Source organism: Tursiops truncatus, chromosome 15 (assembly GCF_011762595.2).
Source record: "Tursiops truncatus isolate mTurTru1 chromosome 15, mTurTru1.mat.Y, whole genome shotgun sequence".
Classification (NCBI taxonomy): domain Eukaryota; kingdom Metazoa; phylum Chordata; class Mammalia; order Artiodactyla; family Delphinidae; genus Tursiops; species Tursiops truncatus.
Window position 1 is genome coordinate 28,068,672 of NC_047048.1, and position 19,427 is coordinate 28,088,098.

The 19,427-nt window shown below is 47.6% G+C and overlaps 1 protein-coding gene across 5 annotated transcripts in view; it reads right to left on the bottom strand.

Annotated features, from left to right (window-relative positions):
• SNX29 (sorting nexin 29) overlaps positions 1–19,427 on the bottom strand; it is a 550,741-nt gene that overhangs the window by 400,873 nt on the left and 130,441 nt on the right. For all 5 annotated transcript variants that reach the window (XM_019928689.3, XM_073792297.1, XM_073792298.1 and 2 more), the window contains one exon: positions 18,212–18,340. In XM_019928689.3, coding sequence (XP_019784248.1) covers positions 18,212–18,340 — 129 coding nt within the window. The remainder of the gene's footprint in view (positions 1–18,211; positions 18,341–19,427) is intronic.

A 19,427-nucleotide genomic window follows, 5' to 3' on the forward strand; every position in this document is an offset into this window, starting at 1 on the left:
CTCGAGAAGCTACGCTGGGCATGTGAAGTACTTCGTTTACATCCTGTTTATCCTCCCTTCACCCCCACGTAACAACGTCGACTGGGAAAACAGACTCTAAGCCAAGAAAGGGACAACTAGCATCACACCAGCCAGTGCTGATGCCACCCTTTGTCTCACCCACCACATCTTCTCTCTGGAATTGCTGGCCCGGCTTAGATGTGACCAGCATCGTCTCTTGCTTGAATGGCTCAAAGCACCTGGAGCCCAGACTCTCCCCTCCAAGGCTGGCCTTCTTCCATCCACTTCTCTGTGGAGCCCAGGAGGGGGAACTGTCCACAGAACAGATCTGATGCATTACCCTCCTCCTTAAAGGCTTCCTTAGTTCCCCACTGACCAAACGCTTCACTGGGACCTCTGGACTCTGTCCCCAGGTTGCCTTTCAAGACCCTTCCTTAGTCATTCCCCACGTGTACCCCAGACTCCAGGATGCTGCGCTGCAGCTACCTGAAGCTTTCTCAGCATGTCCTCCTGCTTCCTGCCTCTCTCCCTTTGCACAAACGGTTCTCTCTTCCTGGAATGCCCTTCTGTGAGCTTCTGGAACACAGAGATCATGTCTTTGTCATCTGTGGATGACATCTAGAAAACACACCTGACTGAGGACAGTGATAAAAGTCTTGGGATGACATATAACAACCTCCATTTATTAACTTTCCAGGCTTCAGACACCAGGCCACGTTTCTTTACCTGCATTATATCACTTAATCCTCTCTATCACCCTTGAGGAAGTTTTATATTATCCCCATCTTATAGATTTTTTTAAATTGAGGCTCAGAGAGCTAAAGTAACTTGCCAAAGGTCACACAGCTCATACAGGGATTTGAGCCAAGGTCCTTCTGACTCAAAAGCTGTTTTGTTAATCACCACGGGATCAATCTGATATACTGATGACCACAGAACAGAACTTAAGCTACCTCGTCACTCTATGTAACAAGAGAAGTGGGGTTTTCTATGTTTAGTTTAGTTCTGTGAGAGCTTACAGTGTGCAAGGCACTGAACACAGACCGCTATGCACCTTCCAAAATACCTGTTCTTCCCTTCCTCTGTTTTATTTAGGGTGACAATGTATCCTATTAAAAAACAAAAACACATTTCTCAGCATCCCTAACAGAATAAGTACAGGCCACTGAAATGTAGGAGAAACTATATTGAGTGACTTGCACGTAACCTCCTTAAAAGCAGTTGGCACACACTCTTTTTACCCTTCCCCTGCTTCACCCTTCCTGCTGCTGAGAATGTAGATGTAATGGCTAGTGCTCTAGCAGCCATCTTAGACCATAAAGGACCTTAGAAACTTAAGCCAGAAACATAGCAGAGCAACAACAGAGAAGTAATTGACAAATACTCATTTGTTCACCTGACAAATTTCTGAGCTCTATTATGTGCCAGGCATTGCACAGGCCCCCAAGATAGATCCATCTGTGAACAGATGGGACAAAGCTCCCTGCCCCCACAAGGCCTACAGCGTAAGAGAAAAATGCAGTAACACCTGACTGTAATAAGTAACATATCAGAAGATGATAAATGCTACAAAAAGAAAAAGAAAAAAGAATGAGGGGAAGGGGAGAGATTGCACTATAAGATTTGACAGACCAATGACTAAATGAGGAGGAAAACAAGAATATTTCATAAGACACAGTTAACTCCACTCCTAGCGAAACCACCTTGAGAAACGAAACAGCCTCACAAGATGGAGAAGAGCTGCAGGGACCATCTGCGGGTTTAGTTCAGCCCTAACAACTCCTTATTCCACGTTACCAGAAACGAGAGAAACGAACTCAAAGGAAAACCTGTTCCACACTAGCTGATCATTTGTAAATTGCCTTTTCGGTGCGGCTCACATGGGGGTTTAGTAGTTCAGCAGGTGGTATTCCAGGACCCCCGCCCTCCACTCCAACCGTGCAGCTCAGCTCTCAGCAAGGTTACATTTGGAGCTCCCAAGAAAGACTGCATTTGAAGAAACAGTTTTGCTTAAAATAAAACATCTTTGTGATGGCTGTTTGGTGTGAGCCGCGTGATGGTAGGTGAGCATCTCACATGTCTGTGTCTGTGCCTTGTCTGCGTTTGGCACCTGGGACGAACTCGGTGAACTTTTGTTTGCTCGCGGAACAAATAAACTTTGCAAACTTCCAGAGCCACTAGACTTGACAGTTGTCTCTCTTTAAAGTGCATTACTGCTGCTGCCAAGAATATCTCCCCTCCACTGAGCTTCCTGCTGCTCCCCTCCCCGGCTCCAAAATAACAAGAAGTTGCTTAGCAGTGATGTCATTGCCACTGTCACCGCCTGCAGGGCATTCACATGCTGGCTATATTTAAGACCCAGACTTCATGTTCAGTGACACGGAAATTGCCACCTTGTGAATCGTACCGGAAAGGCAAGGTTTGAAAAATTATTTTCTACGGAGAACCAGCTTACCAACTCTGCCTCTTCCAAGGCAAAGAGGAAGAAGCCAGGGCGTTAAACTGAGCAAAGGGCCCCAGCTCCCGGGATCAGTGAGGTCTAACTGTTTAATTTCAACCATTTCTCTCAAGTAACACGAACACCGACGTCTGCTTGGTAGCATCATCTCTCCCCCCGTTGGTCTCCTTTCCTGGGCTCTTCTGTTATCCCTCAAAGCCATTCTGTTATTTGTGTTTACTCCTCTAGACTTTTCTACCTACCTCTCATTAGAAAAGACAGCAAATAGGGGCTTCCCTGGTGGCGCGGTGGTTGAGAGTCCGCCTGCCAATGCATGGGACGCAGGTTCGTGCACCAGTCCGGGAGGAGCCCACGTGCCGCAGAGCGGCTGGGCCCGTGAGCCATGGCCGCTGAGCCTGCGCGTCCGGAGCCCGTGCTCCGCAACGGGAGAGGCCACAGCAGTGAGAGGCCCGTGTATTGGAAAAAAAAAAAAAAAAAGACAGCAAATGGAGCATTGATGAATGGCAAACACATTTCCCTCCCCAGCAGACAATTATCATAACCTTTTAATGAAAGTTCTATTACATTGATTGGTTTGGGTAATTTTTTATCTCCTCCTGCTTCTGTGCTTTGATGGGGAAAAGTGATGGGCTTAAGAAACATTTCAGACACAACCACCTCCCTTTTCCCTTAACAGCTGCCTGTTTTTTGCATCTTGATGAACCACCCAATTCCGTGTCTGGTGCAGATTTTGTGGGGAACATCTGGCGCCGACTACTAACGGCTCTGACACTGAACCATTCCACGGTGGCACGTGCTTCAAAATGCAGATGTGCGTGCAAATATACCTTGCTGCTTACTCCCTAAAAATTTTAGTTCGTCAACAAAACCTGAGTCTTTGATTGGATTCGAGAAGCATTAGAGAAAATAAACAAGCACGTGGCTTTCTCCCTTGCGCGCGATTGCTTTAAGAGATGGTACAGGGCTCCTCTGTCTGTTCCTGCCCATCATTTTCATTTGGAAAAAGTATCTAGGAAACTGACACAGGTCACAAACTTCTGAAAGGGTCACGAAGGAATGTATACGGCTCTCCAGCAGCGTTCATGGTTCTAAGTTCAGACATGAATGCATTTGGCATTTCCATTCTCTGGCCTGTGAGGGATTCCCGCGGCTCTGCTCCCAAAAGAAAAATCAGCTGGGAAATCACTCATGCCAAGGATACCTGCACCTTCCACAGCCACAAAAGCAGAAGCCAAGTGGTGATGAACGATGACGGAACCAGCTAAAGCTCTAGTGGGTGGGTCCTCCTGCCTCACCCTGGAGCCAGAACCACATAACTTGTGCCATTAAAGCCTTAGTATCCTTCGCCCCATGACCTCAGTCCTGGAATACAGCCTGAGGAAAGAAACTGACAGAGGCAGAACGAGCTACAGACAAGGGGATATCATCCGAGCCTTTATCTACAATCTCAGAAAACTAGAAGCAGCCTAAACACTAACCCACGCGAAAACTGTGAAGTAAACTGGTGTGCTACACAGCCATTAAAAATGCCAAGGAAGGGCTTCCCTGGTGGCGCAGTGGTTGAGAGTCCGCCTGCCGATGCAGGGGACACAGGTTCGTGCCCCGGTCCGGGAGGATCCCACGTGTCGCGGAGCGGCTGGGCCCGTGGGCTGTGGCCGCTGGGCCTGCGCGTCCGGAGCCTGTGCTCCGCGACGGGAGAGGCCACAGCAGTGAGAGGCCCGCGTACCACAAAAAAAAAAAAAAAAAAAATGCCAAGGAAGCAGGACCTCCACAGGCTGATGGGGGAGGGGGGATCAAGTCGCCTCTTCTTGCAAAGGATTTTGGCAATAGGAATCAAGAGTCTTTACAGGGCTTCCCTGGTGGCGCAGTGGTTGAGAATCTGCCTGCTAATGCAGAAGACACGGTTTCGAGCCCTGGTCTGGGAAGATCCCACGTGCCGCGGAGCAACTGGGCCCGTGAGCCACGACTGCTGAGCCTGCGCACCTGGAGCCTGTGCTCCACAACAAGAGAGGCCGCGATAGTGAAGAGACCCGTGCACCGCGATGAAGGGTGGCCCGCGCTTGCAGCAACTAGAGAAAGCCCTCACACAGAAACGAAGACCCAACACAGCCAAAAATAAAAATAAATAAATAAATAAAAGATTACTATAAAAAAAATAAGAGTCTTTACAGATACTCATACTTTCTAAAATGAGAATTCCACTTCTAGAAATCCAGCTCAAGATTTTTTTTTTAAATAAAAGAAGGAGTGGACAAAAAAATATGTTCATGAAAATACTAACTCTAAAAAGAGGGGAAGGGGGAAATGGTTAGAAAAGGAAATGGTGTGAGAAACAAGGACATAACCCAACATGTAATTCTACACGGCCGTCAACAGTAACATCCACGTAAGCGAACAGCATAGGGATATTCTACTTACATTTACTTATACTTTACTGGTTTTCAAAGCAGACCATCAATTTATGGATTCAGAATGATCTGAATTATGTAAAGTGAATGTACACATAAAATAAACTGGAATAAAACACATTAACAGTAACTGTGTCCAAGTGATTTTCTTCTTTAAACTTTTCTGTTCTTCCCAGACTTAAGGATTGTAATTTGTGCATTTCTTTTATATTATAAGGGTAAAAATCTCTACTTAAACATAGTTTGAAGTCTACAGGGAAACACAAGAAAATATTATAAACAAAATAAAAATTGCCTGTATAAACCCTCCTACACTGTTGGTGGGGATGTAAACTGGTGTAGCCACTATGGAAAACAGTATGGAGGTTCCTTAAAAAACTAAAAATAGAGATACCATATGATCCAGTAATCCCACTCCTGGGCATATATCTGAAGAAAACTCTAATTTGAAAAGATACATGCACCCTAATGTTCACTGCAGCACTATTTACAATGGCCAAGACATGGAAGCAACCTAAGTGTCCATCGACAGATGAATGGATAACGATGTGGTATATATACACAATAGAATATTACTTAGTCATACGAAAAGAATGAAATAATGCCATTTGCAGCAACAGTGGATGGACCTAGAGATTATCATACTAAGTGAAGTGAGTCAGAGAAAGACAAATATCATATGATATCACTTTTATGTGGAATCTGAAATATGACAGAGGGACTTCCCTGGCGGTCCAGTGGTTAAGACTCCACGCTTCCACTGCAGGGGGCACAGGTTCAATCCCTGGTCGGAGAACTAAGATCCCGCATGCTGCATGATGTGCCCAAAAATAAATTAATTAAATTAAATAAGGCATGAATGAACTTATTTATGAAACAGAAACAGACTCACAGACATAGAAAACAAACTTATGGTTACCAAAGGGGAAAGTGGGAGCGGGGTGGGCGATAAACTAGGAGCTTGGGATTAACAGATACAGACCACTACATATAAAGTAGATAAATAACAAGGTCCTACTATATTCAATATCTTGTTATAAGGTATAATGGAAAAGAATCTGAAAAAGAATATACATATACGTGTTGTGTTTGTGTCTATATATATATATATATATACACACATATGCATACATAAAATTTATCACTTTGCTGTACACCAGAAACTAACACAACACTGTAAATCAACTATGCTTCTATAAAAAAAAAAATTGCATGGCCACACTAATGGTGGTATAACTATGTAAAAATTGTACTTAAATGAACTAAGAAATAACTGTCATGCTAGGGTCGTGAGATTTGGGACTCTTTTTTTTTCATTTCAAGTTGTTATGTTGCTTTTACAACTTAAAAGTAACTTTTTTTAAGTTATCTTTTCCAACTTTTTTTAAATTAATTAATGTATTTATTTTTGGCTGCGTTGGGTCTCGTTGCCATGCGCGGGCTGCTCATTGCGGTGGCTTCTCGTTTCCGACCACGGGCTCTAGGCACGCAGGCTTCAGTAGCTGTGGTTCGCGGGCTCTAGAGCGCAGGCTCAGTAGTTGTGGCGCACGGGCTTAGTTGCTCCACAGCAGGTGGGATCTTCCCGGACCAGGGATCAAACCCATGTCCCCTGCATTGGCAGGCGGATTCTTAACCACTGCACCACCAGGGAAGTCCCAAAAGTAATTTTTCTAAGCACAGAAACAAGAGCTTTCTCAAGAAATCTCACACTGGCCAGTCATGACTGAATTCCATCCCAGAATCCCCCTTGTGGGCATCTTAACCAAAAAGCATTCAACCTGACGGTGGGCAAGCAAGGCAAGCTGCAGAATGACGGGCTCGTGTTAAAAGCCCACATGCAGATCCTCCAAAACCCACAAAAAGCAAGCCTGCATGTTGTTTATAGTTCAGTTAAAAATAAAATGAAAGCAAACATGACAAATGTTAATAGTGCTAATTCTTATAGTGGACCATAGCATGCTTTGCCTTCTTCAAACAAGCCAACAAACAAAAACTAACTCCAAACTTGGTTCTGAGATTTTTAAAAAATCACAAGTGCCTTCACATCGTTCTAAGAGCCCAGGGGTTTCGAACCACTGAAATTTCCCTTTCAGATCATCACCAGCATCTGTGTGAGCCCTGGACACTCATAGCGGCATGTGGCCTCGGGCAGCATCAGTACCACCCGGGAGCTTGTTACAAATACTCGCTCTCAGGCCCCGCCCAGGCCTGCGGAATAGGAGTCCGAGGTCCACCATGACCCACAGGTGCCTGGTGGACACGTTACGGTTTGAGATGCGCTGCTCTGAGCCACGGGCTGTCAACTTCGGCCGCACCTGAGCAGTCTGGGTCTTGCCTCCAGAGATTCTGATGTAATTGGTCTGGACAGCGGCCTGGTCGTAGCAGTTTTAAAAGCTCCCCTGGGACTTCCCTGGTGCCACACTGATTAAGAATCTGCCTGCCAATGCAGGGGACACGCTTCGAGCCCTGGTCTGGGAGGATCTCACATGCCGCGGAGCAACTAAGCCTGTGCGCCACAACTACTGAGCCTGCACTCTAGAGCCCGCGAGCCACAACTACTGAGCCCACGTGCCACAACTACTGAATCCCACGTGCCTAGAGCCTGTGCTCCGCAACAAGAGAAGCCACTGCAATGAGAAGCCCGCGCACCACAACAAAGAGGAGCTCCCACTCGCCACAACTAGAGAAAGCCCGTGCGCAGCAACAAATACCCAACGCAGCCAAAAATAAATAATAAACAATTTTTTTAAAAAAGCTCCCCTGGTGACTGCAATGTATCTACAGCCAAGTCTAAATAAGGCGTTTAGCTCCTTAGCCCAGAGAATTCTTTATTAGATAGTTACATCCGAGCAACAGCGGGCTAGATTAACTGCCAAAAGTGGCTCTTTGCAGCCTTGAATGGAGGGATAATTTACTTGCGCAAAACCGGTAATAACAGTCACAGCTGGCTTTTACTAAGTACTTATGAAGGGTGCTCGCTGTGCGGAGCTCTTCTCGTGCGTTATCTTTTGTGTATTGATAGTACCTGGAAGAGAGAGACTACTATGCTGCAGTTTTCTAGATGAGAAGCACCAGGGGTGAAATGACCAGCTGAGATCACACATCTGGAAGTGGAAGGAGCGCTCGCAGGCCCCTCAGAGCGAGCGCCTCCCTTTTTTTGCACGCTAGGGGCCTCACCCACCTTACTCTAGTCCCGGCCTTCAGAAGCTGGACTCAAGTCCAGGCTTGCCCAGTACTTCCTTCCAAGAATGGCCACCTCAACTGGAGCACAGGGAATTACTGGCCAAAAGGTTAAAGTCTGTGTTTATATAGTCCTCCCCTGATTTTCAGCACCTAGAGGTTAGTCAGCTGTCTCTGGTTTCTCTGACTGATCCAGCTTCACACAGAATAGGTGTTTGACAAGTGAATCAACCAATGAACAAATGAGTATTAACTAACCAACCATCTTTCCCTGGATCCCGGCAGCATTAAACCTCAGGAAACCAGCTCCTCCTCCTGTGCCATGGTGTCTCCTGCCCTGACAGGCGCGTCTTGTCCTCACCCTTGTCCCCACACGCCAGTCCCGCCCCCACGCACTCCGCTCTCCTTGGCTGCTCTGGTGTGAGTCACCAAGGACCTGTCAGCTGCTGACAAGGACGTGCGGGAGAATGACGAAGAGCACAACTCACTCAGCTAGTGAGACTCAGCGGAGCGCGAGCGCCAGCAACCTTGGGGAAGGCCGCTTTGTACCCAAGGAAAAGTGAAGGACAGGAGGGGCAGGTGGGCCAGGACACCAGGAGCTCAACGGATAATTCCGTGTGGTCAGGGTTCGGTCCAAAAGAGGGGCCACGTGAACATGGACCACAAGGCTCTTGAGCACACAATTCTGAAGGTACGTTTACAAACTTGAAGATGAGAACACTGCAGCAAGGGCTGAAGCGGTGATTCTCACTGGGCGTGGACACAGTTGTAAAGCTCCCCGGGTGACTGTAAAGCATAGCGAAGCCTAAGCAAGGCCAGAGTGTCGAGATGCTTTCGGTCACCACAAGGATAATGTGCTACCAGCACTGGGAGCACTAAGGCTACGAACTGTCCTGAAAGACAAGACAGTTGCACACAACCAAGAGCAAACCACATCCTGCCATGCTTTCAGTGGTCCCGATGGCCCATTACGTGGCTGCAAAGCTTGTTTGTAATCTCAGCCTGTCCTTGAATTCATTAACTATACACTGAATAAACCAGTTTTTACCCTGGGGTCCACCCATGCTCTGCTCTTTCATTTTCTGTACTTCTTCTAAAGAGTGACTTCTGATCTTACCGCCTTTAAATCCAAACATGCATTTTAAGTAGGTATGAGCACTTAACTGCATCATTATTTTCTAGCAAAGCTCATGCCCAGCTAATATATATTGTAATCTACTTTGTATTAATATTATAAATTACTTTCCTATTATTTCTCCTTCATATTAGAGTTAGGGTGTTATACTGATTTTTTAAATTATTTGTGCAGGTAGGGTATGTTAGCTATGAACTTCATTTCAGGATAGTAAAGGGGGTGGGTTTTTTTTAAGGGATACTGGGCTAAAATTGAGAACTGTGTGTCTAACCATGCCAAAGTGGCTGGACTAGGTGCTTGCTAACGAGGCCAAATTATATCAGACGTAAACATCCCACCAAGGAGAGACACGCAGAGACGCTGGGATGACCTGAAGCCCAGATTTCACCATCACTCACGGGAGGGCTGGCTCAAGAACGACAATACCTCTACTGCAGGAAACCTACAGTCTGCAAATGTGACGAGGAGCTGCGCCCACCGCAGGGGTCACCCACGCTCTGCCTCCCCACCACCCACCCCCACCTGATGGGACATGCTCCCCGGCTGTCCTCTTGAGGAAACGCTTCTGTCGCTTGTTCTTGCTCCGCGTGGCTAGGTGAGGAAAAGCGAGCCGCCTCCTGGCTCCAGTGGGCACGTGACCCAGGCCCGGCAGCAAAAGTAACACATCCCGCTGGGGAACTGAGAGTGAATCCCGGGACTTTCTCCCCAGCTTTCGGGAAGACATGCTCTCCTTCCACTGGGTACCAAGCCGACGGGATTTATGCCTAGTGCGGCCGGGGGGCCCTCTTGTCACCACGAGAGAAGAGCAGGCCTGAGAATGAAGCTGTGAGCGAAGGAAAGAAAGGGGAGACACGGAAGGAAGCAGGTCCCACAGGCACCCCCCCCCAAGGCCCTGGGTCCAGCTGGGCGGAGAGCTAGCTCTTCTCCGAAATTTTCAGTTATACAAGCCAATCAACAGCACCAGTTTTCAGCGGGTTTCCATCACTTCATACTGAGAGATCTCACACTACCTACCTATCTTAATCGATAAGATTTAAGTAGACGGCTGAGGGGTTTCCAGAAAGCCACAAGTCACCAAGCTTGACCAGAACATCACCGTGGGGCAAATGACAACCATCGACAGATCTGAAGCTAAGCTCAGTGCGACAGTTCTGTGCTGAGGGAAGGCACTAACAGGAGGAGAGCTGTCAGGTGACCAAAGAGCTGATGTTCCTCAGTGAGACTCGGACCAAGTGGCGCTGTCACTGGTCCCATGGTCCCTGCCCTCCCTCATTTAACCACTATTACAGAGCACCTACTGTGTGCCAGGTGTGATGCCAGAGACAAGGAAGACAAACAAGGTAAAGCACAGAGGCATATGGTCCTTGACCTCGTGGAGTTTACAGCCTAAAAGCAAACACAATACAGAGACACAACTGACACTAATACAACTATAGCGGGACACTGGTTCCCATGGAAGGACAGCCACAGAGGGATGTGACCTAGCCAGTGGTGGGGCAGGAGATGGTGGACAAAGCCTTCTGTGTCGGTGAGTGTTCCTGATGAAGCAAGAAACAGAAAACCTGAATCAAAATGGCTTAACTAGCAAATGGGATTTACTGGGCAACACAAGGGGAAAATCTGGCTTCCAGGGGAGGTTGATCTAACAGCCCTTTGATACTATAAGGAAGAACCAGTTCTCTCGCCCCTCCTCTCCATTCCAAGCTGTAGCATAAGCTTCACCCTCAGGCTGTCTCCCTCGTGGTGGTAAAATGGCTACAGCAGTTCCAGCCTCTACACCCTCACAGCACACGTTCTAAAGGGAGCCACTCCAGCCATCCAACAACCAAGGGACCACCTTCTTCCAAAGCCCTAGCAAACCTCAACCACATCTCCAGAATTAGATCACATGCCCATTTCCTGAACCAAGTCCAATCACCACACCTAGCTGGGTCAAGCCATGGTTACCTGAACCAATCATTTCAGAAAGGAGATGGAATTATCTTGACCAGATTAGACAAATCAGGGCTGACCCTTGGTGTCTGGGAGAGTTCAACCCCTACCACCAACCAAGAGGAAAAGAATTGAAAAACCAAGCCATGGATGATTCTCCAGTGTGGGAAAAATGCAGGGGAGGGCTTTTCAGGAAACAATACAATGTCCACTATAGCAACTCTTCTTCTCGTGAAAGAACCCCACTCTCAGTTGCCTTCCCAACTCTCAGTTCTCAACCATGGGCTTTTAGAATCAGACAACAAACCAAGTGCTAATTTTCTGAAATATATATAGACAAAAATTGGACCTTATTTCTGATCTCTACTCACCCTGGCTACAGTTTTGCTTTGTTTTACGTAATGGGTTTGAAACAGTCCTCCAGAGCATGTTTCTTTCATGAGACAGAACTGAACAACAGGACATCATAAAAGAATGACAGATTCTTCCTTTTTCAGTCTCATGTATGACTCTGCCCTCTTGGCTTCGGGACTTTATACCAGCACTAGTGTAGGGATGGCAAATTCTTGTCCATGACAGACATCACCAATTCAGCACTCCCTCCTGTTGAGCCCAGATGAGACCCCAGAATCCTTCTCAACCCAAAACCCCAGTCGGCCACTCCCAGAGTTGGCAACAGGATGAAACCTACTATTGGCTTTCCCTGTCATAGAATGTATTCCAACTGGGAGTTGGCGATGAAAAGAACCAACTCTTGGTTCCAAATGCCATCCCTAACCCACGACAGGCTCAGAATTCAAGCCAGTATCCTCCATGTTTGACTTTCTCAACTTTGACCATTTGCCTCTTTTGATTAAAAACATAATCAATGTCTTTAGATGGACACAAGATGTTTATTGTTCATTTTCACAAAAAGCAGTCTTCATCTTTCTCCAATAATTAAAAAAAAAAAAAAAGACAAGAGACTGAGCCTTAGGGCAGAAACAGAGATTTAAAACCTTCATAGAAAGCCAATAAAGGCCTCCCAGGGGGCTGGACGGAGTGGTACGAGCAGGGCTCCCAAGCTCCTTGGTCCAGCCTCACTTACAGATCGTGCAGACCAGTTCTGTCTCACATGCAGAACGCTGTCACATCAGATCACTGCTCGGCAGCCCAACAGGGACAAATAAACAAAGGGACACATGCTGGGCCGGCAGGGCTGGAAAAATAACACCAGGAGGCCTGAAGGTAAATGAAGGCCAGTAGTCAAAGGCTCCAAGATGCTCGTTGCAGGGGAAAATGGGTCAAGTGAAGGACCCACGAGGTTCTGGCCAAGCCTCAGCACCCCTCGCCATGCCTGGCCAAGGCAGCAGCTAGGAAGAAGAAATCAGGGAACGCCCACTGAGCACTTGTGATAATTTTCGAGCTGCGCTGAGTGCTTTAGGAGCATGAGCTCGTGTCATCTTCCCCAAGATCCTACGAGGAAGCATAACAGACAGGATTCATCTGCCCCCCCACCTGCCCTGGGGACCTGGCAAGGCTGTCAGTCATGGCCTCTGCTCACTCCTGGCCACGACACGCCCAAGGAAGAGTCTTCCTGAAATGTTACATATGGACATTGGAGAAAGAGTCTCTTCTCTCTGGATCCTGCAGGGGGCTTGGTGTCACACAGGTCATCTTTGCTGCTGAGTGCAGAGGCACTAAGACCGACATTAACACGGAGCCAAGAGCAGGGGGGAAGAGCACTGACCTCACGGGAGCACCCAGGTCCCGGGACCAGTTCCAGCAACACAAAATTCCCCTGCGGACCCGAGCTAATTTGGTTTGGGTTTCTGCCATCAAAAGCATGAATATTAGTTAAGATTATTATGCCCCGGTTGTAACCGGAGATTTGAGAAATTAGTGAGTGGCAGAGCCAGGAGTCTGTGCTGCTTCCCCTGCTGAGGATGAGACATGGCCCTTCCACACCAGCAGTGACCAAGACACATGCACAGCATCTTGCTTAACGTCTCTGCACATGAGGTGTGGACAGGGCCCCACACCCACTACCCCCTCAAACATTTAAAGAGGAAGAACCAGAGTCTCAGAAGGGGGAGGGAATGACCCCAGTCACACATCTAGTAGAACGCCTCAGGAGGAGAAAAGCCGTGACAAAAGGGCGCTCGGAAGGCTGGTTCCGACATGAGACACAGGCAGGAGAGGCCCTGAGCAGTACTCTGTGGAATGATCCAGCGGGTTCTCCTCGAGACACCTCCCTCACCTCCTCGGTAATCACAACAAGGAGGTTGCATCACGGCCCTGGCAAGTTGGTAACTGAGGGAGCGATTTTACTCATGCACAGAGAGAGCAACTCGCTCTGATCCCCTAATAACCACACAAGGCAGCCTGGTTAGTCGGGACTCAGGACTGCGACAGAGAGACCAGTCACAACCTGGCTCAAGTAACAACCTGGCTCAAGTAACAAAAGGAATTTATCGACTCACATAACTGACAAGTCCAGAGGAAAAGCAGATTCAGGGAGGACGGGATCCAGGAGCTCAAACAGTATCATTAGGACCTGTTGGTTCCTCCCTCCCTCCACAAGTGTGTTGTCACCATGTGGGGTCAGGATCTTCCTGCATGGCAGCAAGGACAGCTGCCAGCAACCCCTGGCTTCCATCATATGCTCCCAAGAATGCTAGAATTGGCTCTTACCAGATCAGCTTGGCCACACACCATCCTGTGACCCAATCATCGTGGCCAAGGGATGGAACAAGCTGACTGACCAGGCCGGCATCATCCGTCCTGCTCTGGAGCGCAGGTGGGGCAGTGGTGGGGTCATTCCTGCCAAACCACAGGGACAGAATGAGGAGAAGGATAAGCCAGCCAAGGAAGACTGGGGTAGTGTTTGTCCCAGGGTGGGTGTGATAGGCAGCCTCCAAGGTGGCCCCCAATGACCCCTGCTTCTTGGTATTCCAACCATGTGCAGACCCCTCCCACACTGAACCAGGCTGAGCTGTGTGACAACAGAATATGGCAGATGTGATCATGTGTCATTTCTGAGATTGGATACAAAAGCCACTGTGGTGGCTTCCATGTTGGGTGTGTTCCCTTGCTCTTGGGTTACTCACTCTGGAAAGCCAGCCGCTAGGCTGTGAGCAGCCCTGTAGAGCGGCCCACATGGCAGGAAACTGAGGCCTCCCGCCAACAGCCACGTGAGGGAGCTGGAAAGTGGACCCTCCAGCCCCAGTCAAGCCTTCAGATGACCACAGCTCTGGCCAACAGCTTGACCGCAACCTTATGAGAAACTCTGCACCATTCACACATTCTTCACTCACAGAAACCGTAGAGGATCCTCAACGTTCACCGTTTTAAGCTGTCAAGTTTGGAGATAATTTGTTACACAGCCAGGGGTAAATAATACAAAGAGCAGAAGCAGAAAATGTCCCTGCAATAACCCCACAACCCTGTCCACTTGCTTCCCTCAGAGGTACTTCTGCTCAGGTAAATGTGTGTTTTCCTTCTGCTAACACCTGTCTCATAGCTTGAGCTTTCTTTTTTTTTTTTTTTTTGAAGTATATATAGTTGACTTACAATGTTGTGTTAGTTTCTGCTAAACAGCAAAGTGATTCAGTTATACATATATATATATTCTTTTTCATATTCTTTTCCATTTCACAGCCTGTTTATCACAGGATATTGAATATAGCTCCCTGTGCTTATACCATAGGACCTTGCTGTTTAGTTTGAGTATTCTTAATTCCACAGGAAATAAGGCAATCAATTATTCAAGGAATGAGACTTACCGACCCTGAACAGCAACTGATTACAATGCCTCCGCCCAGCAAGGAGCAGCTGCTTGGCGCCACAAAGGCACTGGGCTGGTTATATGACCTTGCTCTTTGTTGAGCCATGATAGCACAAAAGGAAAGCCATTAATTTTGAGCAAAATGAACGTGTACTAAAACGCTAGGTTTGCTCAGGGATGTTCCCATTTTTACAATTCTACACTCAGAGCCAGTAAGCCCCACATACACCCAAACACGCTTCTTAGCATTAGCATACTCACGGCAGAAATAATTTCACTTTCTTGAGTCGGAAATAGCCTAATTCTTAATTCTTTCTGCACCACTGACGTTAAAATACAACTATTGATTAGGCAAGGTTTCTTAGTAATATAATTATTATACTAGAGAAAAATGATAATGATAGTTAACATTTTTGAGCATTTATGAAGCACATTCATGGAGCCGACATATGGTCTGTCCTTTTATCATTTAACCACTCTACGAGGTGGAGACTTCTCTTATCCTCATTTCATAGCCAAGGAAACAGAGACAGAGAAGTTAAGTAACCTGCTCGAGGTCCCACAGCTACTAAGCAGCAGAGCCATGATCGGACCCGCAGGATCCAACGCCAGAATCCGTGCCACCAACCACTAGGCTAAACCACCCGCATTATGAAACCTGCCACTTGGACACACAGGGACCTAGAACAGAGCAGCCCTGGTGCACGCATGTGGGCCTCGCCTCCAGCCTGTGACCCTGCACATCCTGCCTGTGTCCCTTCGGTGACAGCACCCCCCAGCCCCCAAGCCACAACTGACCAAGCGGGTCCACCACCTGACAACACTGACAGCTGCTCCTCCTGCAGCCAGAAGCCCGGAGAAAGTTCTGACAGTTGGCAGAGGTCAAGTCTGTCTGCAACACGTCAGCAGTTGAGTTTTTCAAAACTTACACATCCCACTGCTCCGTTTGCTTTCTTCCTGTTTTCTCCTTCTAAAGTGTCTGCCTGCTTTATACATGTTCCTTCTACCTGCAAACTGCAAACTTCCAGGCACCTTAAAAGCTCAGCTACCCACTGCTTAAATGGGGAGGCTTCAGATTACAAACCTGCTCAGTTAAGAAGTTCTTTTTTTCTATTCCATTCATGGGCTAAATAAAATTTACCCAAAAATTATCATATACTCAAAATACATTTACTGTAAAACACACTCCAATAGCACATCGCTGCCCAGCGCCTTATGTGCTTTCACACACACTCCTCCTCATTGGGCCCGCGCAGGGGGATAAGATCATCCTCTCCGCTTCATAAACGAGGAAGCGCATGCTTGTGGCAGTGAAGCAGTTCACCCAAAACGCACAATTTGCAAGCAATGGAGCAGGGACTCAAGGCTGAGCTGGCTCCTAACACAATAAAAATGACAGGCGACAGAAGTCTGTCTTTCTTCGATGATTCAGAACCCAAGACTCCACAGACTTCAGTCTTTATGACAACATAAAACGCAATTACAACACAGAACCCTAGCATGGCCAGGTAAGATGCGGGTCTGGTTGAGAAAATGCCAAGTTAGGCACCTGGGACTGTATTTATCATAGTCATTTAACGGACTGTGATGCTCTTGAGATGTCATTTTCAAATGTGAACAAAGGAGAGAAGTTCAAATCAAAATTAAATATGGGATCACGGTGCCAACTTCCAGTTACATGTATATAGCAATTACATTAGTGCCACTCACATGTGCTGACAGCACGAGGATGGTAAACGCTGCTTCTGTCGGTTTACTTAACCCTGGGCTCCCCTGCACATCCCCTGCACATCCACAGGTCAGGTTTATCTCCTGGTCTAATTTTAAAGTAGTTTTAAAGAATGACCTGATAAACTGCTTATTTTACCTAAAATGGGGAAAAAAACTGGAACTCCAGTGTCCAGCAATCAGAAATGCTGACTTTAATATGGTGCGTTAACTCAATGAAATGCCACATCCAGGCATATAGAAATGGTGACCATGAAGCTTCAGTGGTGGAGGGAGGTGGCCTGAGGAGTGACAGGCTGCAGATTTTAAGTACAGTACATAAAGATACGTTTGCATGTGAACAAATTCAGTAACAATGCATGTTATTATGGGAGCTGGAGCTTGGCGGGGGGCGGTTGCTTTACAGTTCTCATCATTAATAAGATATAAACAAAGTCACAGGCAAGGAAATATAATAAGATGGCTCAGATAAAAAGAGGTTCAGGGGCTTCCCTGGTGGCGCAGTGGTTGAGAATCTGCCTGCTAATGCAGGGGACACGGGTTCGAGCCCTGGTCTGGGAGGATCCCACGTGCCGCGGAGCAACTGGGCCCGTGAGCCACAGCTGCTGAGCCTGCGCGTCTGGAGCCTGTGCTCCGCAACGGGAGAGGCCGCGATAGTGAGAGGCCCACGCATCGCGATGAAGAGTGGCCCCCGCTTGCCACAACTAGACAAGGCCCTCGCACAGAAGCGAAGACCCAACACAACAAAAATAAATAAATTAATAAACTCCTACCCCCCCAAAAAAAAAAAAAAAAAAGAGGTTCAACCGTACTCTGAATTAGGGGAATGCAAGTGAAAAATATTCTGCCAGCGCTGCTTTCACCTGTGATTTTATCAAAGACCCCAAAGTCGGATCCGCCCCGGGGCGCAGGGCTGTGCTGGGTGAGGCCCAGCCTCCCTGGAGGGCAGCTTGACAACCTCTATCCAACTCAGAAAGGCACTGCGCTTTGACCCAGCAATTCTACTTCCAGGAATTTCTCTGGCAAGCAGAGTCATATTGGGACAAAATAACAAATGCGAAGGTTATTATTATTAGAAGAGGCGAACGGCTAGAAACAACCGGGGTGCCTGGCTGTTGGCGTGCCAGCCAAATGAATCCTGGTGCAGGCGGGCAATGAAGTATCGGGGGCTGTTAGAAAGATGGCAGCTCCGTGTACCCAGCGCAGAACAATCTCTAAGCTGTGGAGGGAGTGGGGTGTAGGATACGTGACCACTTGCACCAAGGCAGAAAGGAAGGAGGGGAGGGAAGTGAAAGGAAGAAAGTTTGTGCGTCCGAATGTACGCATCTGCTCACGGAATGCACAGAGCATCTCTGGGACGGCAACACTGCCCACCTCCAGGGGCGAACCAGGTGGCTGGGGGTGGCGGAGTTTAACCATTTGTACCTTTTGGATATTGAACCACGTGCATACATACTATTCAATATTTAATGCAGTAAGTTAAATTTCAGATGCATAAATTTTATTTCCATTGGTCACTTTTTTTTTTAGTTAAAAAATATTGATGAAAGGTGTGCTTGGGGTTTGAACAAAGCCTCCCCCCCAGTCCCTCTGCCCTCCCCTACCTTGCCAACGCCTGGATCTTTGTGACGTGCCGCTCCTCCTGTTCGGCCACCTTCCGTTTCAAGGTGTCGACCTCTTGGCGGAGCACGGCCGAGTGCTCCATCTCACCGTCAAGCAGGTTCCGCAGTGACCTGGGGAGAGGAGGCCCACCTGCTGTCAACCCAGAGTCCATGAAGTCAAATCTTAGTTCATTCATCTTCCACAAGGCTCTGCATAAACTGCAGTTCAAGTCCATCTCATATAAACTGATTTGAGGAGATACCAAACTCTGCTCAAGAGCCTCTGAAGCAAAATTAGGATGAGTCCCCGGGAACCATCTGTGGCCTGGCTCTGTGGCCCTGAGAGCCTGTGGGCAGCTTAAATCAAGGGAAAACAATGAGCTGAGCCAATCCCAGGCAAGCCCCCTTCAAGACATCCCACGCAGAGGTGCAGCCCATTCAACCGAGACATCCTGTCACAGCCGCACGGCGCAGGAGATTCAACAAAGGAAAGGATGCCAGGACAGGCCAAAAGAACCACCTAAACCACAAAAGCAGAAGACAGGCTCCGGTTATCTGACAGACAACGGGAGTCTCATTTCTCCTGCCACAAAGCGCACCTTACCCCTGCTCCATCGCCACCTCCAGGTTAAACAAGCATACAGAGTATCTCATGGAGCTATACAATCTGACATTGCATAGAATGTGTTTTATATTATATTTGGAGTGTGTTAACCTCCAGAACACATTCACTTGCGTATCTGTCATCCTTGGTCTTAAACAGCAGAGAAGACAGAAGCTCTTCCAGAAATAATCACAAGTTACCACCTAGAAATGAGCCAAGCAGGGTTCTTCTGACCATCTACGTCGCTGGACCTCAGATGGCTATTTCTATAGAACATTTACTAACTCTGGTGCAGCTACATCCTAAATCTAGAGGACACTTGCCACGTGACATCAGCACATAAGCAAAAGTGTCTGAACCTGCCCACCCTCACTGCTCACTGAACCCCACCCCCACGCCAAGATGTGTGTTCCTGGAAAGTTTTGAGAAAATTCCCCTCTTGGGGCCTGGAAACCCCCCAACACAAACACAGTGTGATTTTTTTCTCTCGCTGGGAAGAAGAAATTACCAGACAGTGATGACTGTTCTTTACAAGGTAAGACAAAACCTATGGCTTTTTCCAGGATAATGGCCCCAGCTGGATCAAGGAAAAAGCATCCTACATTGTCTACAGCC